Below are 24,330 nucleotides of genomic sequence, written 5' to 3'. Positions count from 1 at the left end.
ACAAGAGCAGCTCATCGGGTATGGACTAAAACTACCAGGCCACTACTGTTCACTGGCATTCTAAATAAAACAAATCTCAACATGTCTATTCCTCCGGCTGGTAGCACATTTGACTAACATGGTGATCTTCAAACCTCTCTTTCTCCTCAGCGGTGACAGGAACAGTGTCATAATACAGAACATGGAGCAGATCGCAGATTCAGACCCTGAGCCGATGCCAGAGGACCTGGGGAAGCTAACTGAGGCCGACAAGGCCCGCACCGGCAGGGTAAGTTCAGCTCCCCTCCTGCTATACCATGAGAGCTTATCAGGCAAGCTATAACAAGCGCAACGCTAACTCAGGCATGAGGTTGTTTTGCCAGAGACCACCAAATGTGCCAAAAGGGTTTCAAGCCTCGACATGGTGACCTTAAAGACTAGTTCAGTGTCTGTTCTTGTGTTGACCACACTGTTCTGTGTCTGCTCTTGTGCTGACCACACTGTTCTGTGTCTGATTGCAGGTGAAGCTGGAGATGTACATGGAGTACTTCCGGACCATTGGCCTGGCGTTCATTCTGCCTGTGGTGTTCCTGTACGTCTTCCAGCAGGGCCGCCTCTCTGTCCTACAGCTACTGGCTCAGCATGTGGGCCGACGAGCCCGTGGTGAACGGCACGCAGGTCAACACAGACATGAAGCTGGCAGTCTACGGGGCCCTGGGCTTCGCTCAAGGTGAGAGAGACACTTCAACGTGTGGACTAGTCAAGGGCAAGGCAGTTGATTTGAAGATGTCATTTATGAATAATGAGTTGAAATAGGTACAACTTTTCAAACAACGTCAAACCAGACTGTGGGCTATACTGTATGAATCAATGTATATTTGTAACATATTTGTGTCACTGTTAACCATCAGCTTCTCTCTGTAACACTGACAGTGTTGTGATTTGTTTTGAAGGGATTGGCATCTTCGGGACCACCGTGGCCATCTCTGTGGGGGGCATCATTGCTTCTCGCCACCTGCACATGGATCTCCTGAACAACGTGCTCCACTCCCCCATGTCCTTCTTTGAAACCACACCCAGCGGCAACCTCCTGAACCGCTTCGCTAAGGAGATCGACGCCATCGACTGCATGATTCCTGAGGGCCTGAAGATGATGCTGAACTACTTCTTCAAGCTGATGGAGGTCTGCATCATTGTGCTGTTGGCGACTCCCTTCGCTGCTGTGATCATCTTACCCCTGGCAATTCTATACGCCTTTGTGCAGGTATGTTCTGGCCTCCATTTTCAGATATAGGAGTTTTTCTAAGACTAGTCAGATATACTGATATTGGTGTTGAATTAGGGCAGGTTCTCACAATTCTGCTGACACAGACGTTGAAACCATGGTGGGTTCTGTATGTCTGGAAAACCTTCTGTGGCTCTTTGGGTGAGACTAAAACTGGTGGTTTTTGTTGTCTTCTTTTGCGGCAAAAGAGTTTCTACGTGGCCACATCCTGCCAGCTGCGTCGACTGGAGGCAGTCAGTCGCTCGCCCATCTACACCCACTTCAACGAGACGGTCCAGGGTGCGAGCGTCATCCGCGCCTTTGGCGAGCAGTCCCGCTTCATCCAGCAGGCCAACCAGAGGGTGGACCACAACCAGACAGCCTACTTTCCTCGCTTCGTGGCCACCAGGTTAGAAAACACATACAGTATGATCACAGACCACCAAGTCACCAAGTCACCAAAATCCAAAGCCCTCATCTGACACTGCTAAGACCATTTCTTTGTTATTACCATCAGCTTTGATTTTTACGAGATGGTGGTATTGCCCTCCTCCTTAAGTAAACGGGGTATTTTAGTACATTTTGTGAGCTGAATGTTTAAAGTGTCGTAACTGATTTGTGTTTCTTCCACAGGTGGCTTGCAGTGAACCTTGAGTTCCTTGGCAATGGTGTTGTCTTAGCAGCTGCGATTCTGTCTGTGATGGGAAAAGACACCCTAAGCCCTGGTATTGTTGGTCTGGCTGTATCACATTCCCTTCAGGTAAGCATACTTTGGTGAACACACAGTAAAACCCAAAAGAGAGCAGTAAAACACAGTCAACAATAGAAACCTTGTTCCTTTTCCCGTTTTCAGAGGAATTTACTGTCTAACCTCAGTGCAGAGAGCTGCTCCCTCTTGCCTCTGATTCCTTTTATTCTTGGTTTCTCAATTTGTGGTCACCCCAGTTCTAAACAAATGCTGTGGAAAGACAACATCTTTATGAATCTTTTGTTACACAACATGGTTGCATAAAAACTTGCAACCACACCACAAAGTATAACTGACATTTAAAACTTGATGTTGATCCATGCATTACAGGTGACAGCTATACTCAGCTGGATTGTGCGGTCTTGGACAGACGTGGAAAACAACATTGTGTCAGTGGAGAGAGTAAAGGAGTATGGCGAGACAGAAAAAGAGGTGAGCATACCTTTACTACAGATGCGGTCTTCATTAATTTAGCAGCCATGAACCTTCTTCCATCAATATGTAAAAAATATCACTCATAAACATGAAAAATATATATAAAAAAAAAGAATGTCAATGACAACATTCTAAAGCCTCATTTTTGTAACAGTAAAAAGGACAAAAAAAGTCCGCACACTAAGGCTCCAATAGATTATTTCTTTTATTCACCACATGTGACGTTTCGGGCCACACTGCCCTTCCTCAGACATGAGGAAGGGCAATGACAGTCATTTTTGTAACACCATGAAAAATATTTACCAAATTCAGGCACCATGGACGGTTGAGGGCAGCTCCTTACCCTTGGCCTGGCCAGAGAGTGGGACGATAGAATTCCAAGAGTACGGCCTCCAGTACCGCAGAGGCCTGGAGTGGGCGCTGAAAGGCATCTCGGTGCACATCCAGAAGAGGGAGAAGGTCAGTCGAACCGCGCAGCCGCGGTTTCATAATCACATATCAAAAGACCGAGTATTTTGAACTGTTGTGCAATTTAAGCGCCTGTCATCCAATTCCTCCTACTTCCTCTTCTATTTTAGATTGGAATTGTTGGACGGACAGGAGCGGGGAAGTCCTCTTTGGCACTGGGAATCTTCCGGATTCTGGAGGCAGCCAAAGGAAAGATATTCATTGATGGTGTCAACATCTCAGAGATCGGCCTTCATGACCTGAGATCCCGTATTACCATCATCCCACAGGTATTGTTGTTGTTGTTATACTCTGTAATTATTGGGATGCATTGTCGAGACAGCTCTTTTGGCCCTGAGCAACGATCCTGAACCTCGCCTGATTCTGTATCAGGAATGTCAGCAGTAAATTATACGAATAATAGTGGATATGGTAGACCTACTCACAAATACTGTACCTGCCTAAGAACACTTATTGAACACTTATCATATATTCTTGCCAAATCCCTGCTGCAGTGCATAATGTCAGGAGTTCTGGCAGAAGCATCATTTCATTAGTGGTTGTTTCACACAAAATGAACTTCACTCATCAACTTGATAATCGCTGCATCTGTAATGACCTTGTGTAATTCCTCCCCCTGCAGGATCCTGTGCTGTTCTCGGGCTCCCTCCGTATGAACCTCGACCCTTTTGACGCCTATTCTGATGAGGAGGTGTGGAGCGCCCTGGAACTGGCTCACCTCAAGAATTTTGTGTCTGGACTGCCAGACAAGCTCAACTATGAGTGCTCAGAGGGAGGCGAGAACCTCAGGTGAGACAACACGCTGCACTTACTGCTGAATCTTCTGGAATCAATTAATATCAACCGCCTGCCATATTATTGTAGAATGGAACTCGAAAGTAAATAACAAGTGAAAAAAATAATGATTTGACTTCAGCTGTGGTGAATGTGTTGGCATGCTAAGTGCTTCATCAGAATGTTAAGGGATTGTCTGCTGTGCGTTCTATCACACAGTCTTGGACAGCGGCAGCTGGTGTGCTTGGCACGGGCTCTTCTGCGCAAAACCAAAGTTCTGGTCCTGGACGAGGCCACAGCAGCGGTCGATCTGGAGACGGACACCCTGATCCAGTCCACCATTCGCAGCCAGTTTGAGGACTGCACAGTGTTAACCATCGCCCACCGTCTCAACACCATCATGGACTACACAAAGTAAGGGGCTGTCTGTCAAAAACCTTTGATCAACATTTGCTTTGTAATCCAGGATCTGTTTTGAAAGGTGTACGTATATGAGCTAGTGTTCCACAAATTATCGTGTCATGAGAAGCATTACATAACATTTAAAAAGCTGACCAAAAGCTGTCTGTGGAATATGCGGAATGCATATTTGTGAATTTCAGTTTGACTCTGAACCTACAATAATTTTGTCCCTGTCTATTTCCAGAATCATTGTCATGGACAAGGGATACATCAAAGAGATGGACACCCCAGCGAACCTCATCTCAAAACGAGGCCACTTCTACAGAATGTGCAGAGAAGCTGGGCTTGCATAACTTGTCGTCTCCGGACCCAGATGGCCCTGATGAGATGACTGACTTTTTTTTGCCTCAACAAAGACTAGTGCCAGACCAAAGAATTGACTTTGCAGGCTGTGGTCGTGCCAAGTTTAAATTGAACCTTTTACTCAGGTTGAAGAGGGTGCTCAAGAGCACACTGATGCACACTTAATTTAGCATGTGAAGCTGCAGCTTTTTTTAGTCCTCCATTTCTATGGTGGGTCTCACTAATGCCCACGTAGGAAGGTGGGGAAGGATCAAATGAAGACAGGTACTGTAGGCATCGCAAGCAATAGTTCTCATGCAGGATTTTCACAAACTTGTAAATAGTTGTTTATACTTCAGAGATACAGCTGAGCTGCGATGACTTCAAAATGAATTCAAAGTATTGCTGAATGTGAATAATAATAAAAAGTAAAATTTGTTTTATACAAGCCTTACTTGTAGAGCGATGAAGCATTTCATGAAGACCATACATTCCATAGATTGGAGTACAGAAGGCTGCCTGACAACTCTGTTTCTGTAGATTCACAAGATCTTGTGATAAGAGAAACTGGGACAAATATGTTTACTGACATACTGCCTCACTGACCTAGAAAAAACGTTTGAGTCTGACTCTCCAACCAACCATTTAGTATTTTATGGGAAAGGCACGCAGAGAATGCCAAGATGCTGGTTCAAGTATGTTGTGGTGTTTATCTTTATTTTCAGAAAAGTAAACACATAAAATGCTTGACTGGGCTGGAAATGTTGGCAAACTTAATCTCCTGTTGCACTTAGAATTTACAATCAGACTTGATTAAAAAAAAAAAAAAAAAAAAAAAAAATGTTTAGCATGTTTTAACAAGAGTGAGAGGCTGTTGCAGATTTACATACCATTCAAACAGACTTGATAAGAAACAGAAGTATTACATGTATTGTAAACCTCAAACTATTTGCAGTATTTCCTCTTTTGTTAATTGCCATCCTCTGTCATTTTGTAACAGAGCTTTTGTAACTTGTTTGTCTAAAGTTCTATATTGTTCAGTAACTAGTTGTAGGCCTACAACACAGACTATGGAATGGGAGAAGAATAGCCAGTCTTATTGTTAAAGACTACACAATATTTTGTAATATAGTTAAAACTGAAATGCCTTTTATATACCATAAAGCTCTGGGTTGTATTTTATTTATACTTTTTGGAATATATTTAATCTGTACATTTCCTCATGTTTATATTTTTAATAATCTGGGGGAACAAATAAACATTTTGGAAATATTTTGTGAATAAGGTGTTTTTTGTATAATGGGATAGGCCCATGCATAATATAATCGCAGTGTCTGGCTTTTGATCATTAAATGATTAGTTCACTGGGAGACCTTGCTGTAGTAGGCTAGCCTACAGTAGAAAAATAGCCAGTTTCTAATCAATGAAATCTAGCAGCTTTATGTAGAACTACAGATGACTAAATTGGTAGAGCAACAGACTGTCTCTACTGTTAGAGAACAGATAGGATATTTTGAATAGCCTAAACAATGCGATGCGCGCCCGGAGTCATCCACTAGGTGGCCAGCTAAGTGACCCGACCCACGCTTGTGTTGTGTCTGGAAGTTGCCGAAGAAGTGGTGGGAGGGATAGGCTACTACTACTTTGGTTAATAACAAAGCGCAACTGTTATTATGGCTTCAATTACAGAGTTAAAATGCGGTAAGTATAATTTACAGATATGAAGTGTGTCACTGAAGTAGTTAAGTTACGAGAGCTAACACGCTAACTTAGCTTCTATGATCAAAGCTAGCTTGCTAGTTAGTGATGCTAATTAGAAAGCAACTGAGAGCTGCTTATCTTTATGAAGATAGGTTAACGTTACTGGCTGGTCAAGGTAACTCCAGGAGTATTCACTGGTCTCTAAAAACAGCTTATCAAGTGAATGTGTCATCAAAAGCGACATGTTGTTTTGAGATCAGTAGTTTCCTCTGAAGATAGCTGGAAAATCAATGCCGAAGATGTTAACGTTACCTGGCAACAGAGACCGATGAAACTGAATGGTTAACTTGAGCTTTGTGCTAGCTATCTACCACACATGATTTGCTTGGTTCTAGCGAGATTGTTGGTCAGGGTCTACTAAAAAACGTTAACGTTAACTTGTCTGGTCAAATTGTTTCAAGCGCTCAGGGAAACTCTTGAAGCTCGTGGAGTGTTGGGACAGCTGAAAGCGAGGATTCGAGCAGAGGTGTTCAGTGCATTGGACGACCAGAGTGAACCCCGGCCTCCCCTGTCACATGAGAATCTTCTTATCAATGAGCTCATCCGAGAGTATTTGGAATTCAATAAGTATCACTACACTGCTTCAGTACTGACAGCAGGTAACTAAACGTATTTTGCCACAACAATGTATCCTGTGCATGGCATGCAACCACAAATGAGTTAAATATTAATACAGCCTTTATTTACAGAATCTGGTCAGCCTGAAGTTCCTTTAGATAGGCAATTTGTGGCAAATGAACTCAATGTTGTGGAGGACCCAAGTGCAAGGACATTGTGAGTAGGATATATCCATACTGTACCTTACCTTGACCTCCAAGTCTACGTTGACACAAATTTCTGGTATGGGCCCGAATTCTTCCTCCGAAGGGCTAATAATGAAGTCCCACATTTTGTTTCTCCATAGGCCGCTTCTCTATGGCCTGCTGTCACATTTCCTTCAGAGTGGAGAGACTAAGGACAAGCTGTTTCTCAGGAACTCTGCCCCCTTGACCTCACAAAAGCCAAACACCAAAGACTGCTGAATTGTACATGTATTGAAGCCAGTTGTTGACTGAAATCTCAGGCCTGTGTATTATGGTAAGACCACAAACTATTAGGGTTGACTCTTGTCACCAACCATGCCGAAATGCATGTTTGCACTGGCTCTAACTGCTCCAGCTGGGGTAAGAATACGTGCCAGGATTGTGCTTTTCTCTTAGAATATTCTGAGTTTGAGCCATGTGCTGAAATTATTATGTATATAACAGGTGACACACTTGTGTACATTTCATGCTCTCAGTGCCTACTATTATGAATAAGAAATTTAAACAGTTAGGATCACTCAAAATAGATAACAGTCTCTGCCCCAGAAATATTTTGGGGGATATTTATAAGTTATGAGCTGTCTGCAGAAAGTTTCTTCTGCTACCAGAATATTTAATTTTGGATTGGACTTTGTAGAGGAAAAAGCCCACACATTCGTTCATTCACCGATGTGGAGAAAAGTGCCCTGTATGATAAGGCAGTGTTAATACGCTGGATCCTTTCAGATAACTGATCCTAAATATATACAAGAGTTGACAAGAGAGAAGAAAATGGACCTTAAAAGCAAGCATAGGTCTAAATAACAGCACCTGAGTAAGTGCATTACTGATAAATGTTCAATGAATGTTTAACCTGCTTTTTTCCCCCACACTGTAAACATTCCATTTGTTATCATAGATTTTTACTCACATGTTAGATTTGCCCTGCAAATATATGTAGGACTATTTGACCTACTGATTAAAGTTTAATTTTATTATATGACTGCAAATCCTGTCTTGGTATAGATGAATTGCACTTTCTCATATCAAGGCAGTATTGGGTAAGATACAAAGTCAGATTTTCAAGTGGCCACTAGGTGGCAGTAGTATTACTGATTGCCGTGCATCTCTCCACAAACATGCAAACGAGGTGCACAAGATCTTTGAAGGGAGAGTTTATTCATTAAGATGCACCTTCTGATGTACACATGCACAAATATTAGCGTGTACAGTATATAATAGGTCTACAACAATGAATTAATTAATCAGTTTATGTCACTATTTAAGGAAACTATCCCTGAATTCTCTTAAGCCTAAATATTTTCTGCTGTATTGAGCCCTCTATGACCATAAACTGAATATATGGCTAAAACTGTGTACAATATAGACTAAACACGGCATTTGATGACATATTATTGGGCTTTGGGAAACACTCATCAACATTTTGTTATAATTTTCTGGCATTATATTGATTAAACAACTGCTCAATTATTCAATATAATAATTGTCAGATTAATTGACTATCAGGATCATCATTAGTTGCCGCCTCGACTGATATTACTCCCTCTGATGTGCATAAGCCGTGTTGCACAGTATTCCCGCGCCCTTCTGTTATCCTGGATGAATGAATAGCAGCCATAACTCACCTGCCAAATGCTGGGAGACAGTGGCGAGTCTGTGTCTGTATAAGGACAACCCTTCTCACCAAAGACTACCATAGTAGACCGCCGGTGTTCTTTAAATAATGCACTTGATGACGGTTTGAAACATAATGATGGAGAGGTTGATATACGTTAATATACGATAAAAGTATCTTCCATTGTGCTTTGTTATAGTGTGTCGTTTTTAAAAGGCTAATGCGAGTAATGTGAACACCCCACCCCCTACCTCCACATCTGCTAAGAAGTAGCCATATTGAGTTGCTAAACATATTCCTGGCCCAAATTAGCACAGGTCACACATCTTTGTGTGCCCCTTACTAAACTTTCACCATTTCCTTGTGCTCCATAAATGGAAGTTCAGCATTCTTATCTCCCAGAGACTGATGGGGTAACATTAGATGTAATAAACCAGTTGTCTCAATCATGCCACAGGGTTACAGACTTAAAGCAGCAGTCCTAGCAAAGCTTTGCTCGAGAGTTTTATTAAAACCAGAATGGTGCAAATAATCTAAGATCCTGATGTGTGCAGCAGAGATAAGATTTTAGAACTCTAGCTACTGATGACATTTTATATATGGAAATGTGTGTGTGTCCATACAGCAGACATATCAGGGGTACAGTCGGTGAAGTAACACTTATTAACCAGCAGCAGTTTCCAATATGAATGGTGTTTGTCTAGAGTCTAAATTACTGCACCATGACATTCCAGTGAGGTCAAATCTATCCATAAACATGTCGTTTGACAGCGTTTCCATCTAGGGACACAAAGATAGGAAAAATGTTTTCAGACAACATATCTTGAGCGAAGCATATCTCAGTCAGTAATCATATTATATGTAAACAATGACATGAGTGTTGAAGGGTAAAGCAAACAACACAACTCGACTCAATAAGATTATCGTTTCATTTGGAAATATGATTGGTGAAATACCAGACGCTTGAACAAACTGACTTGAATCCTGGTCACTTGGCCTCTCACTGGCGTGTTTGTATGTGCAGAGGTGCAGTGTCTGCATGCACAGGTAATGCAGCACATTCCACTTCTGTTTTGGTGTGAGAGCTTCCCAGCTGGTCAAGTGGCCATTTCCCTTCTGCAGTTTGCTATCAGCCATGCAAAGCACACAAAAACCTGCCCATAATTTAAAGACTGATTACAATGAGTGCCATAATAACGCAAGAAATACATAGCATCAGGAAGCAATTTGTGCAATCAGTGAGAAATGCATTAATGATGTTTAGAGGATAGGGCAGGGACCCTGCTCTCATTTAAATTCAACACTATCATTCTGTAATGAAACCCTAATTCTTCTGTGTCATTAAACACATCTTTATAGCTTTTATATCTCACAAAGCACATAATTCCCCATTATCAACCCTGCCCATTCCTATACATTATTTTGATATATGAATGCTGTCATTAAACTTCCCAGCTATCATTTTCAGCACCTCATATGGTAATATAGATAACAGTTAGTGCTGTGTTTATGTTCAGGACTAAACAGACAGGCAGAACTAGCTTTGGTCACTGTCTCTACAGTAGAGAACGTTTAGACAAGGTGCAGGGTAAGCAGCTTCACACAACTGTAGCATAATTTATACTCATTTAATAATCAAATCAAAACATTTAGCCAGACGACCACTTCCACTCCTCCCCACTACACCCTTCTCAGTATTTGATGTATCTGAGTCCGGCGTGTGATTTGTTCAGGTGATCCTTATCCGTGTGGATTGGGAACGTGAGCGTAAGTGTGCGAGCTCCAGTGATGAAGGGCTCTGTTCTTTTCCGCATTGGGAATGGAACAGCTCCAGCCTGTGCTGACGCGGCCGCCCGGCGGAGACGAGCTGATGACCTGCGTCTCTGCATTCCTGCGCTCCAGCCCTCTCCTGCCTTTTTCCACTAAGGCTCAGAGAGCGAAGGAGAGCTCCATGGCCAAAAACAGAACTCGGTCAATAGTTAAGTTTGAGGCTAGGTGTGATTCTAAATAAGTGATGGATCGTTAAATGATGTTAAAGGGCCTTACAAAACAACCAGTTTGTAGATGAAGCTCATTCTTTCACATATAATCATGTGAAGTTAATATACACCTATTTCACTCAGAATAAATATTTTTGTCCACTTTGCTTATACAGTGGAACTATTATGCCACCCCTCACACTCACCTTATAATGTTGCACAGATGATTGCAGGTTTGGGTTGGATGGTTCAGAAGTTATTTATTGTACATGTCTTGCATGAGACCTTTGTCATTGTTGAAGAAATTGCAATGTAAGTCTCCAGTGCTTAATATAGCAGAAATCCATGTGAATGTTGTCAGACCAGTTGACTGTTTGCATATGAATGTTGGAACACACCATCTGTAACAATATCTCTTGTGATTTTATAGCAGCGAGCATTTAAAAGGGGGCTTGAGTAAATAGTGAAAGCTACCCTTATGCTAGTGGTAGCCTGTTTGTTTCAACAATGCTATTGCTGGTGCACCATATAAAGTCACTTGGTCTTGAGCGCTTGGGTTAGCCCTTCCAATGCAGAATGCTACTGAGATTCCTGGCAGACCCCACTGGCCTTATATGGCACAACACAGCCCATGCAGGGACTGCACATCTTCCTCTCGTATTCCTCGCTATCTCTCTTTCTCCCTCCCTCTCTCCCTCTCCTCTCTCCTCCTCTCTTTCTCTATCTCCCTCTTCCCCTCTCTCTCTCTCTCTCTCCTTCTCTCTCTATCTCCCCCCCTCTCTCTCTCTGTCCCCCTGTCCCTCTCCAGGATCCCGGTCTCTCCCCATCCCGTCTCCACACCCATCGGTCCGCTGTTCTTGATACTGACCAGAGACGGGGTTCTCTTTCCAACCCCCTTTTTGTGCTCTTGGACATCTCCTGCTCAGCCACTGTCATGGAGTTTGTGAGCATACCAGTCTCTCCTTGTTCCCTGGAAACATCGAGCATTGCCAGCGTGATTTATTGGACAAAATAGGAGGTTGTCCTTATATAGGAAGCTCAACTAAAGAGAAACGGAGAGTTGTGGGAATGTGCTTTAGGGGGGGGGGGGGGGGGGATGTGGAGGAATGTGATTTGCGTAAAGATAGGGACACAACAAGGCTTGTGGGATTTGCCTTCCTAAAAACATATGTAATCTAGGGAGTCTCCATCACGCCCACTCTTCTCCCCTGACAGCCGATCTCTCTCTTTAACAGCTGGGACTTTAACTCACTGACAAGCGACGTATGCCCTTTTCATCTGAAGCACTAGGAGGATAATAGTTAGGGTATCCATAAAAGTCACAGTGACTGACTCTTCTTGCTGTGTCTGGAGCTTCATGTCTGGAGCTTCACTGTGTGTTCTCTCAGTGGGGGTCTGACTACCTTAATAATGTTACAATAAAGTAGTTGTGTGGGAAATAAACCCACTTTATTGGAGGATATGTCTGCTGTCTCACTGCTTCCTGTAATTGCATTTACATCATGACACATGATAAAGTTTTCATCCTGATAATACAGTTTTTAAAAAGACGTCCTCATAGTTCTTTTGTCTGATCTGTCATGTCTAGAACATGTTTTCTATACTGCTCAGATTCAATGTGTCTATGTTTGTGTGTGGGATGCTAAACCTGTCATGAGAACTTCACAGCAGTTTAGGAGCCTGCAGAAAGCTTTTGAGGGGGATGTTTGACACGCCGTCAGCATCCAGTGCGCTAGAGAACCATATGGAGGAGGTACTGTGCTAGCAGCCCCTCCCTCTAATTCTGCTGCGTACTTTAAATGTCCTTCTGAGGTGATATTTGGCTAATTTGGACGGTTCGTCTTTGGAGTACCTCGTCGACACAGGACTCTCCAAACCCTAACTTTCCAAATCCATCCCCCTATTGAATCAGCTGCAATTCATGTAAGTGCAATTGTTGTTTCTGGTTGGTTTCTATCGCTTATGGAATTAAGACCGTTATCGACAGGTGCAATTTTCATTTTCAGTACCGGTATTTGTAGGCTATGGGTGAACTTTACGCGCCATTCAAAATGTATTATTGGGTTATGAAGTGACGTTTTCGATATATTATATTTCATTAGATTATTGTGCATTGTGTAACAACCTAATTTAACTGCTGAACGACTCCAATTACTGTTCTAAAGTTACCCAATACTAATATTGAAATCACAGCTCTGTTAGACCTTGATGCATTTGGCATGTAGCATCTTTTGTGGAACGATGTGCACTAGTTTCGACAGCATGTGATGTAACCTACTGTGAACTATTGTAAATTGATGTTATTCATTATTTTACCAGAAATTATTTTCCTTCAAGGAAAATGCATGCAAGCATTTAGCTGTATCACTGCCTCTTCATAGTACAGAAGACATTGATAAAAGTAGCTTGGCTGAACTAGGCCTACTTTAGGTTCTAATATACCCTTCAAAGATACAGTGGTGTGTGAAATTTAGTTGAGTGCTGTCTGAGTGTACAGTGATGATGGAAACTGTGGTGCGCAACGTGAGAAACAAATCTAACGCTAACCAGACTTCTTCCTGTTATTCAAATTTGTTTGGCGCTTTCAGTCAAACTTTTGTGGTAACCATTTGAACAGACAATAGAGATTGTAGACAATAGCAATCTGCTGAAAGGGAAAGGGAAAGTTGATTGCTGCTTAGCTCTCAAATCAGGTACAGCCCATTCACATACCTGACTGTACATCATGATGAGTGGGGTTTTTTTCTTTCAAAAACACACTGTATGCTGCTGACATTAGTGTGTAAGATGACCTTTTGTAGCAGATATTTGAGTGTACGTGTGTACACAACTTTATGTAGGCCTATGCAGACAGTGCAAGTGATTAGAATGGGATGATGAAGGTGACATGAGATATTTCCTGGAGGCAGATGCTTCTTTATGTGGTATAGCCTAGTGACAGTTGACAGAAACATACGATTCAAAATGTTCTTCTCCTAAGGAAGCAGACTTGATCAAAGCAGTCATATGTTTGAAGGTGGCATGTAATCATGTGCTGGTGGATTGTTAAGTAGTTTGCAGCCCCTATCTTTAGGCAGCACTAAGCTGTGTGCTTTGTCTCCACTAATGATTTAACACAATTCTGAAGTCATCTGCCCCATGGCCCGATGCTATCAACCAAAAAACAGGAGTCAGACTGGCTCACACCATTACTGCACCATTCAGGTGAAAATGCGCACAGAGAACAAACAAATTCTAAAAATATGTGCGTAACATTCTATGTTCTTGAGCCTAATGTTACTCAGCCACTAGCTGTAAAGTAATTAGCTGCAGCATCAGCCTTTCTCGTCTTGGCACTACAGCAATTAAGTACCACTTAAAAGCGCATGAGAGATTTTTGTTTTTGTAACAGCAGGCTTGGGGGTGGTAGTGGGGTTTTTGTGGTGGAAGTGGGGGGTGGTCAGGGTAGTGGGGGTTTTGTGGTGGATTTCACAGGCCCAGAGGTCACTGCTTCATTCGTCCAAATTGGGAGGTCACATGATGCTCTGGGCAGCAGGCCCATTTTACAGACCATAACCCCATGTTCACTTTATTCACTCAAGTCAACAGTTTATTTCTGTAATGAAAAATCTCATATCAGCCTGAAATTAGCTGCAATGTGGCTGTTTAATAGTGCTTCTAACTGCTAGTGTCAACTTTCAGCTTGAGTGAAAGGTTCAGGCATTTTGCAATGAATGAAAATTGGATTCATTTTAGAATGGGACGAGATACAATGGGCAGGGGATCGCATCCTCTTGGAGTTTGTTTACATCCACCCGCCTGGGTCAACGAGCAGAAGCACAGGACACAGGAAACTCCAGTGTTTAATTAAAGTCTCCCGTCCTCATCATCTCCAGCCTGGGAATCACATTCTAATGAGTTGTTGCCACTTAACTCCATGTGAACCATCAACTTTGAAACTCTGCTCCAGGAAGACAGTTGTACAAGACTGTCTCTGTCAACTCTTCCTATGAAAAATAGCCAGGGCAAATTTAATCAAGCAGTTTGGCAACAAAGCGATTAGTGCTCAAATGACATTGAGTTGAGAGCTTCACTTTAATTTTGTTTATTCCTTTGTCCAATTATGCACAGAATGTGACTGTTATCTGATAATGAAATCAATTCCTCACTAACAAATCCTTCACTGATCTCAAGGCATATCATCATAGCAAGGCAAGAGTCCGTTCTTGGGGCTCTAATGACAATGCAGATAAAAGTGTTGACTTTTGGGGCTCTCTTGGCATTCTTCACAGTCATGTCCCCTAGAGTCCTGCACTTGTCAACAAACTGTCACTCTGTCAGAGCCAGACGAAACATCTGTCTTCAGCGAGCAGCGAGAAAGAACAAAGCCCCTTATAGTACACATCTCAAAAGCCTGAGAGCATGAGAGAGAGAGAGAGAGAGAGAGAGAGAGAAAGAGAGTGGGAGAGCATCTGAGCTTGTACCTGGAAATGCACTTCTGGAAATGCTGGAAAATTGTTTAACAGGATCCTTTATCACAGCTGTCATGAATTGTGTTTTTGCCAAAAAGTGCCCGCTGGTCTCTGCCCATCAGTTGCACTTTATGTGGTTGTACATCCGTTGTTTCTACGTTGTGCAAACGTTCTGGTGTTATGTCCACTTAAGGCTGCACACACAGTCTGTGGAGGCACACTGGTGTATACTCCTCCCTTCTTTATTTTTCTGCCCACAACAGACAGCAGTTTCTCTCCTCCTTTATATATTTTTCCAAAGTGAAGCCTAATATTTACTCACACAAACTGGCCCGGAGGGAGCCAGGCCCAGAATGTGGAGTTGTGCTTTGCTAGAAAGGATCAGAAGCTTCCCATGAGAAATAGACGTTTATTTAAACCCTCGTCCACTGGGTTGGCACGTCCAGCTGAGAGTATTGTCTATGTAAGTCATTCACACTAGCTGATCAGTGCTGTCATTGACTAACAAGTACTGAATGGAGCATTTTTTTTTAATTTAAAATACTTTAGACTATCACTACTTATATTTTACAGATATAATTTTATAACATTGCTGGCATGCTCTTCTACTTTAGGCAGTGAAATGCAATGCAAGCAATGTCTGAGTTTTGTTCCAGTCAGTATGAAAATACAGACACAGCCCTGTCACAGGCTGTCTTGAGGTCATGATGTGTTAAAATATAACTCGTCTCATCCTTCACGTCAGGCATCTGAACGGATTGGATGGTTGAAATACTAATACTAAATACTAGCACCAGAGGATAGAGGGGTAGGGGACCCCTCTAACAAACCCCCCCACCCATATCCTCACTCTATGTTATCGTTTTGGAGTAAACTGCGAGTGTAGCTGCAGACATACTATTCCCTATAAGGCCTTTGTTTGGGAGCCCACTGGCCTTGCTGTTTAGGTCTGTAGAAACAAGTCCACTGCAGGGAAGGTGCCCTTATATGGTCAATGCTGCATGGGACCAGTGCTGTGCTGCAAAGGAAAAGCAGAAGACCCAGAGTTGAAGAAAAAAACACTTTGTTGCCATAGCAATTATCATGCCATTATGTACTCTGTGCTTATGCGTTCACTAAACTGTGAATGTAAATGCACACATATGTTGTCGTGACATCATTTCATCTTTACTGGAGAATTCCCTTCACAAATTCCCTGCTGCAGAGGGATTATGATCCCTGGGATTTTCGGGAAGGTGTGTGCAAGTGTGTATGTGTGCATGCATGTGTGAAACACAGACGGAAAGAAACTGTGCATTGGGTAGCATAGTGGTGTCCTTGGTAAAGAGTAATGGCTTCATTTAGTTAGGCATTGAGCTGCTACATCCACTAAAATGGAACATAGTGTAAAGTGCTGGTAGCATGTTGGGACTTCAGAATGGGAACTTAATGTTATCTTGTCCCGTTTATCCAGTGGAAAATAATGACTGCTTACATCATCAGGGTCATAGACGCTTGCAGTGAATTTGTCAGCATAACATGTCTAGTGTGGAAATACATCAGTAATGTATATTACCCTGACGTAGCTAAATCATTTATTCAGGTTATTTTAATAGCAGCACATCAACCATATAGGGTAACAGTGTGGAGATGATGAGTTATTGTGCTCTGTGCGTTGTTATGATTTCGTCACTTTATGTTTCAGAGACATGCAAAGAGTACCTCGGTCCTGTATGGTTTAGTGGGGAAGGAATCTTCCCTGTGTGCAACAACAGCTAGACTCACAGCCTCATCCGAATGATTTAGCGATTGAGTAGTTACATCACTTACTGACATGAACTCTTAATTGAATTAAAATGATCTGTTGCTTTTGACAGTCCTCCCCATCCAACGTCCATCATGGCTAAGAAGCAAATGACGGAGGACGAAAAGTTCCTCTTCCTGGACAAAGACTTCATCAACAGTCCCGTGGCCCAGGCCGATTGGGCGGCCAGGAAGCTGGTGTGGGTGCCCTCCGAGAAGAACGGCTTCGAGGCGGCCAGCATCAAGGAGGAGCATGGCGACGACGTGCTCGTGGAGCTGGCCGACAACGCCAAGAAGCTGACCGTCAACAAGGACGACATCCAGAGGATGAACCCGCCCAAGTTCAGCAAGGTGGAGGACATGGCGGAGCTCACTCACCTGAACGAGGCCTCCGTGCTGCACAACCTGAGGGAGCGCTACTTCTCCGGCCTCATCTACGTGAGTGTGTGCTCAGTAGACACAGTCCCTCATCACAGGGGAGAACAGCAACTAGAGAAATGATAATACCCCTAGTGATGTTCATCAGTTACCCACACACAGTCCTATCCAATGGTAATACCCCTAGTGATGTTCATCAGTTACCCACACACAGTCCTATTCAATGATAATACCCCTAGTGATGTTCATCAGTTACCCACACACAGTCCTATCCAATGGTAATACCCCTAGTGATGTTCATCAGTTACCCACACACAGTCCTATCCAATGGTAATACCCCTAGTGATGTTCATCAGTTACCCACACACAGTCCTATCCAATGGTAATACCCCTAGTGATGTTCATCAGTTACCCACACACAGTCCTGTTCAATGGTAATACCCCTAGTAATGTTCATCAGTTAACCACACACAGTCCTATCCAATGGTAATACCCCTAGTAATGTTCATCAGTTAACCACACACAGTCCTATCCAATGGTAATACCCCTAGTAATGTTCATCAGTTAACCACACACAGTCCTATCCAATGGTAATACCCCTAGTAATGTTCATCAGTTACCCACACACAGTCCTATTCAATGATAATACCCCTAGTGATGTTCATTAGTTACCCACACACAGTCCTGTTCAATGATAATACCCCTAGTGATGTTCATCAATTACCCACACACAGTCCTGTTCAATGAGATCACTTGTTGGGGTAGGAGAGATGTGGAGATGTATGTGGTAGATACATGGAGATTGATGTGGAATTGTGTGTATTGTTATGACCCAGTAAAACGCAATGCTGAGTAGCTGAAGTCCATGAGCTGTGTGCCCAGGGCAGGGTGATGTGACTGTGACTGACGTGTGTCTCTGTGTCTCCAGACCTACTCTGGCCTGTTCTGTGTGGTGGTGAACCCCTACAAAATGCTGCCCATCTACTCAGACAAAATCATTGAGATGTACAAAGGAAAGAAACGCCACGAGGTCCCCCCCCACATCTACTCCATCACCGACAATGCCTACAGGAACATGATGCAGAGTAAGCTATGCGCTCGCTTACTGGCTCTTTGGCTTCTGAATAGGAATGCGACTGTAATATAAAAACCCTTTCTAGTCTGGCGGTCACCATACTAAGCTCAAGATTGAACATCAGTCTGGGGAGTTTGCGCTTTTATTTCTAAGGCACAAGAGGTGTGATCAATGGGCATAGTTCAAATGACTCTGTACGCTTTTGGATAATCCTTCAACCAATTAGACCAATGATCGATCAGGGTGCGCCTTTTGGATAAGCTAGTTTGTTATTGGACCCAGAAGATGTGGACAGGAATCAGGGGAGATAGATGTGCAGGTTTCCAGCCTGAGCTGCTGGGCGAAATCCAAATCGCCGGCAGATCAGTCAGTGTTTACCCAGCCCACACCCTTTCCCTTTCCCTATTAGGAATCACAGTCTTTTTCACAAAGGCTGATCTTAATTTGTCCACGTCATCTATCCGAATTAAGAGCTGCAGCTGTTACACCACTTGTCCTCCCTGAATTCCCAAACTGTTAAATATGCCTAATATGCAGCAAGTGCTGCCTTCTTGAGAGCTTGTTTAGGGCAGGAAGACCTCTTTAAAAGTGATTTGTGCCTTGTTGAAGGCCCATACGACAGTGCCGAGAGTTTGAGTGTTGGGAGTGGTTTGTGTGTGTTTACATTTATATGTGTGAATGTGCACAGGGGGCGGGGGTGGCTGTCAGTGCTAGATGTCAGATCTATCGCTCTCCCAGCTGTTAAACTTGTGAGCAGCCTCTTGTCACCCTCGGAGCTCATTTGAGGCTGAGGCCTGTCATGGCTGTTAAGTGGCACGCGCTGGTGCACCATTCCACACGACCACCGCTGACGACTTTATGATCCTCAAAAAGATGCTCTTTAGAAGAGCTCATGGAAGGTTTCACGGTCCTTTTAATATCTCCTGGAGAACTACTATGCTCCGACCACCACCGGCTCCAAGAGACCGGTCTCGCTCTCTCTCCCTGTTTTAATACGCTGCTTTAAAAAGTGCAATGTGATGGGCAGCTGATATTTGAGTGCCTTGCGGTTTTGCCTTTTGAAAACATGGCTGGGTTCTCAAAGGGGGAGGCTACAAGTTCCCACAGGCTTTAAAGTGTTCCTCTCGGAGTCATGCCCACTTGACCCTGGGGGATGTTAGAAGTTTCCGGATCTCCTGGAGGAATCTAGATGGAAAAAAGGGGCCACAAGCATGTAAGCGTGCAACCATCTACACGGGACTGCCAGTGATTTGGCTATGACTGTAAATCATGGCTCATAATGGCTACATGAAGGGCTTAGATCCAACACAGATTGGGCTTTTTCACAACAACTACAGACGCGGGAGTGTGGGAATGAGAAGGCATGTACTTAACAAGGCTTTGAGACTTAAACAACACTAAGAGTAGTCTAACTTTTTGGACCTGATGATGGTTACATAGCAAGCACATGAATCATTAAAGAAACGATAGAATAGAATCTCACTGAAACAGAGGTTTTAACAAGAAGCTATCACATTTGGAAAGGCAGTTGCCTGATTTGATTGCCTGGCTCAGTTAAATGTGTCATTGCTTATGATGGGTTGTGGTTGGCCACTGTTTAGTTGTAGAGCCACTTTTCTGCCAGCACAAGTAATTGAAATGAGTATAGCCTCTATTATACAAACACTTTTCACTGTCAAGAGTGTTTTTTTCTTCATATGGGAAAGGTTTCAGACAGTATTGGCCAGAGCCAGCTGTAGAAAATGACTCAAGTTCAAGTTCAAAGTTTCTTGTCATTTACTCATAAATAAGCATTTATCAGCATTGAAAAAATCATTGTGCTCAAGTGTCCGTTCAACTTCAAGAATAAATAAAAATAAACAAAAATAAATAAATAAATAAATAAATAAATACCAAAAAACCCCAGATGGATGGAGAGAGAAGGGGGGGGGGGGTGCAAGTGCCATTATGTGGGGATTTCCAAGGACAATTCAGTTTTAGGTTCCTCAAGTTGCATTAAGACACCCTACCATGTTTATAGTTACATGGATGTCAAAACAATAGGCAGAGGCATGCTGATGTCATTACAACTTACTCATGCACTTACTTATGCAAGTGTGTAAAATGCAACTTTCATTCAAATGCTTTTTGTGTTAGAATAGTTATTTCATTAACTGATAATTGTAGTGATATTATCATACAAGAACAGTCACAATGAGTTCTTGGTAAAGAGGATCTAGTCATTAACATACGGTATCTTCAGCACAGTGGTTTGGTTTAACACACCACAGTCACAGGAAACAGTAAAGCTGACACATCTTTTGAAGAGCTAGCTGAAGTGTTGCTGTTGAGAGGGATCTTTAACTCTGTGCTGGACGATAACACTGCGGCCAGAGACAGCACCCGTCAGTCCGTCAGATTCTCTCAGATGAGCACCCATGGTGGCAGAGCGAGACGCAGCCCTCCCTCTGGGAAGAGCTACATTCCTTCACCAGGGCTTAGAGACGATTATGCTTTGAAGTCCAGTGAGATCCTCATGCTCGACTGAGTGTTGCCCATGTCATAATTTGAGATGAGGAGAGGTCATATGGGAGGATATGAGTGCAGGGAGGGTTGTCTTTATCCCCACCCTCTCCTCTTGGGCATAGTCGTCATTACACCATCTCCTTCGCAGGTTGAACAGCAGACTGGAATTGAAATGTTTTTGTATATTTTTCTATGGATATTTCATGTGACATCTGCCAACAACAGATGTTGCATTCGGGGTTTTTTTGCCACTAGTTTTACCGCATGACTTTATCACCAGCCTTTAGAATGATCATGGAGAAACTTTACAGACAGCCTGCTTGGTGGTAGAGCCTAATTTCAGCCCTCTTCCCTCTGCTTCTGTCTGGAGGGCTGTCCCCCATCTCTGTGTTTGGTTCTGTTATGAATATGGTCAGAGTCCTGGTTGCCCAAGCTTGTGCCTTAATTAGGAAGAAGTAAAGGAACAAGCAGCATGTTGTGTGTGGACCCAAGCCCAGAGTGAGCCAGAGGCCAAAACGAGCAGCAGCTCCCCAGTGTGTTTACTGAGAGGCTGGTTCACGAGAGCGCCGCTTGAATAGGTACTGCACTTTAACTGGCAAATCGGCCTCGTTCAGCTTCGGCTTCGGTCTAAAAACAGAGCCGTCGCCACATGTGCGAGAGTCTTATTGTACATCAGATGAATGGAAATTCCGGGGGATTTAGGAAGGGGTTATGTTTAGATTGAGGCAAAAAAATCCCAAATCCCTCCTGATAATTGATCTAATGGTGGCCAAATGGCTTTCCTCAAGTTTGAACACCTACAGATCTCCCGTTGGCGTCTCCCACTGAGGATACTGTTTCAAACAAATACCCTTAAATGGAGCCGCGTGCCTCTCTGAGGGATTGCCACATGTTTTGAGGCACTTATCTCATTGCAGAGGTTGTTGCGGTTTTGTGAACATCATTTCTACTCACTTCGCCTCTCTCAACCCCTAGAGAGTAATACTGTAGTGCATGTGGTTTTGTTTGGGAAACACTGTGACACTAATGGCCTCTAATGTCTGCTTCTTTATCATTTCCACACAGATCGTGAGGACCAGTCTATTCTCTGCACGTAAGTTACACTACAAATGCATTCATAATTGAAAGGGGAAACAACAACAGCATCACTATTCTGTCTGTGTTATATCCAACATTTGTGATGAACTGCACATGTACTCTGTATCTTTGCCAGTCGATGTGTTGTTATTTTTGAGAGGAGGAAACAGTGGTAAACACCAGCGAGATGCATACAGTAAACAGCACTCAGGAGTACAGTAAAGTGAACATGGGAAACGGCATTAACGCCACTGTAGGAGGACGGCCTGCGATTGGCCAGCGAGACTGCAGCTGGTATTTGAGTTGCTGGCTTCAGTGGGAACGCTGGAGCAGAGCCCTCGGGGTCAGCCCTCTTTAGAACGGCCTACTCACAGGAAGTGTGCCCTCTGGACCGATGCTAAAGCCAGATTAGTTTGTGTTTGGGCTCGTTCCTGCCTGTTTGTTTGTCTGAAGCAATCTTGGTGAATACTGTCAGTTTCTGGGGAATCCTCCCTCCCTCCCTCTGCTAGGTTAAGCAGCCATGTTGAACGTGCTCCATAAAACTCCACTGAACTGTGGGCTGTGTGTGTCACTGGCCCTGAAACACTTGTTACAGCAAGTTTGTCAAAGTCACTTTCATGACATGTCATCACTGATCTGTCACCCACCAAGCCATCACCACACTGTTTTAAAATGCACTCTGGAACAGTATGGGCACATTTAAAGCACATTTCCTGTGCAGCTTTTAGAGGGCAGCAGAGGAAATGACAGCCGCACATGATTGTTTTGAGCAGGCTGATGTCTGGATTCGCCGGAGTTCTCTGATCACATCTGAGCGCTTCCGGAACGGTCCCAGGCATTTCCTATGGACTTGTTTAGAGAGATTGCTATAATTCTTCCTGTTTGTTTGGTGGAGCAATCATACCCCGGTGATAGAGACAGTTTGTGCCTCTTCATTTATTTGACATCTTGGAAAAGTAAACGGTCGCATTAGGGCACCTCCTCTCGGCCATGTTCTCGTAGAGCTACAAGTAGAGGATGAAATCATTGAGCACCTATAAAAACACGAGAACAGACGGTGATCGTGCATCACTTGCGTCACTGTGTCACTGCAAACAACTAGGGGTCCCCCCAGAGGGTAACACTGCACCTATGCTGTCCTGTGGCAGTGCTTATGTAATGCTTAAGTAAACATTAACGGAACAAGGCAGAAATTCCTCGAGATGGTTTATGGCAGTTAATCGGGCCAAGTATCAAGTTTGGGCCAGAACTCAAGAAATAAAATGTTGATAGTTTCATGCTTCACACTACTTCCTATACGTGTGTTATTTGTCATCAGAGAACATAAACAGTTTAATGCAGCGTGTCATATCCTGGCCATTGGCTCAGGCAGAAGCAAAGGAGTTATCGCAACATACATACCATCATTTGGAGTGTTTTGTACGGTTCCGTCAGTTATTAAGTCTCTGAACCGTAGCAACGCACAATTTTTCACATTGCCATAGTGTGACATAGAATGGCGCCACAATAACTCAGTGACATTTAAGTGAATTACAGGGAGATCAGAAGAAAACAAGGATGTTAAGAACAGAGAAAAACACATTGCTGCTGTGTGCTTAATGGCAGGCCAGTAGGCTTGAGGTAGTCAGTTTGGCCAAAGGGTGACGTGGGGATGAGTGTCTCCCTCCCTAATTCGAGTGGTGACCCTCACGAGGAGAGGCAGAGCCTGTGACGAGGGCAGGTCACAGTCCTCATTTGTTTTGACCCAAAATCGTAGCGAGTGCTTTGGTCAGTCCTCATGGCTTTCATCTCCTTTCATGGCATGTTAGGAGGGTGATTTGTACATGATGTCATTTGGTTACATGAATAGCTAATGTTAGCTGCTGCAGGCCAGGGTATACCTCTGATGCCATCCAGTAAATTCCACTCAATCGTAAACAGTTTGGCCCTCAGTAGTATCGCTGATTGGACTGCTGTTGACAGAATTCTGGCACAGAGCAAAGGCCCTGCTTTACAATGACACGACATGTGTACACACGAGAACTCCAAACAGGGCCGTTTCCCCTCTACATTATAGTACATGATACCGAGAGACAAGTGAACGCTGGCCTCTGACGCTGAAAAAGCTGGCAACTCAACGCAGTGTTTTTTTAACACAGGAAACATTTTTTTGGATTGCTATAATAAAGCGTGAAGAACACATAAGGTAAAAAGGTGGTGATCACAGGCCCGAATAGAAGAGAATGATGATGTCCACCGACTGCCAAACAAGCCCCCCTCGCAACGCCCTGTGAATCCCACACACATTTTGCCTTATAAGGAGATGTTGGAGGCAGCTGGAGGCTGGGATCTCTCGTCTCTCCCATATCGCAGATCAAAGTCTAATAATACAACACAGCAGATTTTACACTCACAGTTTGCTCTGGTAATGATGAGGAATAACTCTGGTTCCACAGCATGTTGGAAAACTTTTTTACACGCTCACTTTCATCCGTCATTTGTTCAGCTCTATT

The 24,330-nt window shown here is 43.4% G+C and overlaps 3 protein-coding genes across 4 annotated transcripts in view; all 3 read left to right on the top strand.

The window, feature by feature from the left end:
• Positions 1-5,655, top strand: part of abcc6a (ATP-binding cassette, sub-family C (CFTR/MRP), member 6a) — a 20,311-nt gene extending 14,656 nt beyond the window's left edge. Inside the window, 12 exon segments of the mRNA XM_062536297.1 lie at positions 63-268; positions 501-587; positions 589-709; positions 933-1,243; positions 1,453-1,652; positions 1,877-2,003; positions 2,322-2,423; positions 2,739-2,885; positions 3,005-3,163; positions 3,517-3,683; positions 3,888-4,082; positions 4,315-5,655. Of these exon segments, the coding sequence (XP_062392281.1) occupies positions 63-268; positions 501-587; positions 589-709; positions 933-1,243; positions 1,453-1,652; positions 1,877-2,003; positions 2,322-2,423; positions 2,739-2,885; positions 3,005-3,163; positions 3,517-3,683; positions 3,888-4,082; positions 4,315-4,423 (1,931 nt within the window). The 3' untranslated portion in view covers positions 4,424-5,655.
• A 324-nt stretch (positions 5,656-5,979) lies between these two features.
• Positions 5,980-7,955, top strand: cep20 (centrosomal protein 20). Its single transcript, XM_062536285.1, has 4 exons — positions 5,980-6,113; positions 6,575-6,772; positions 6,863-6,947; positions 7,078-7,955. Exons 1-4 carry the CDS (start codon positions 6,086-6,088, stop codon positions 7,193-7,195), a joined length of 429 nt encoding a protein of 142 aa, XP_062392269.1. The 5' UTR covers positions 5,980-6,085; the 3' UTR covers positions 7,196-7,955.
• Positions 7,956-12,363: 4,408 nt separating this feature from the next.
• myh11a (myosin, heavy chain 11a, smooth muscle) overlaps positions 12,364-24,330 on the top strand; it is a 30,393-nt gene continuing 18,426 nt past the window's right edge. For both annotated transcript variants that reach the window (XM_062548388.1, XM_062548383.1), the window contains exons 1-4: positions 12,364-12,493; positions 16,878-17,241; positions 18,110-18,266; positions 21,827-21,854. In XM_062548388.1, the coding sequence (XP_062404372.1) occupies positions 16,900-17,241; positions 18,110-18,266; positions 21,827-21,854 (527 nt within the window). In that variant the 5' untranslated portion in view covers positions 12,364-12,493; positions 16,878-16,899. The remainder of the gene's footprint in view (positions 12,494-16,877; positions 17,242-18,109; positions 18,267-21,826; positions 21,855-24,330) is intronic.

The sequence above is a fragment of the Sardina pilchardus genome, chromosome 1, assembly GCF_963854185.1.
Source record: "Sardina pilchardus chromosome 1, fSarPil1.1, whole genome shotgun sequence".
Taxonomy (NCBI): Eukaryota; Metazoa; Chordata; class Actinopteri; order Clupeiformes; family Clupeidae; genus Sardina; species Sardina pilchardus.
This window is presented reverse-complemented; position numbering and strand designations above follow the sequence as displayed.

What these genes read in the sequence shown, in the direction of transcription:
- cep20 (XM_062536285.1), top strand. Translation starts at nt 6,086, where the DNA reads ATGGCTTCAATTACAGAGTTAAAATGCG. An exon ending in AATTACAGAGTTAAAATGCG is followed by an intron (nt 6,114 to 6,574) that starts GTAAGTATAATT and finishes AATTGTTTCAAG; the next exon opens with CGCTCAGGGAAACTCTTGAA. An exon ending in TGCTTCAGTACTGACAGCAG is followed by an intron (nt 6,773 to 6,862) that starts GTAACTAAACGT and finishes CTTTATTTACAG; the next exon opens with AATCTGGTCAGCCTGAAGTT.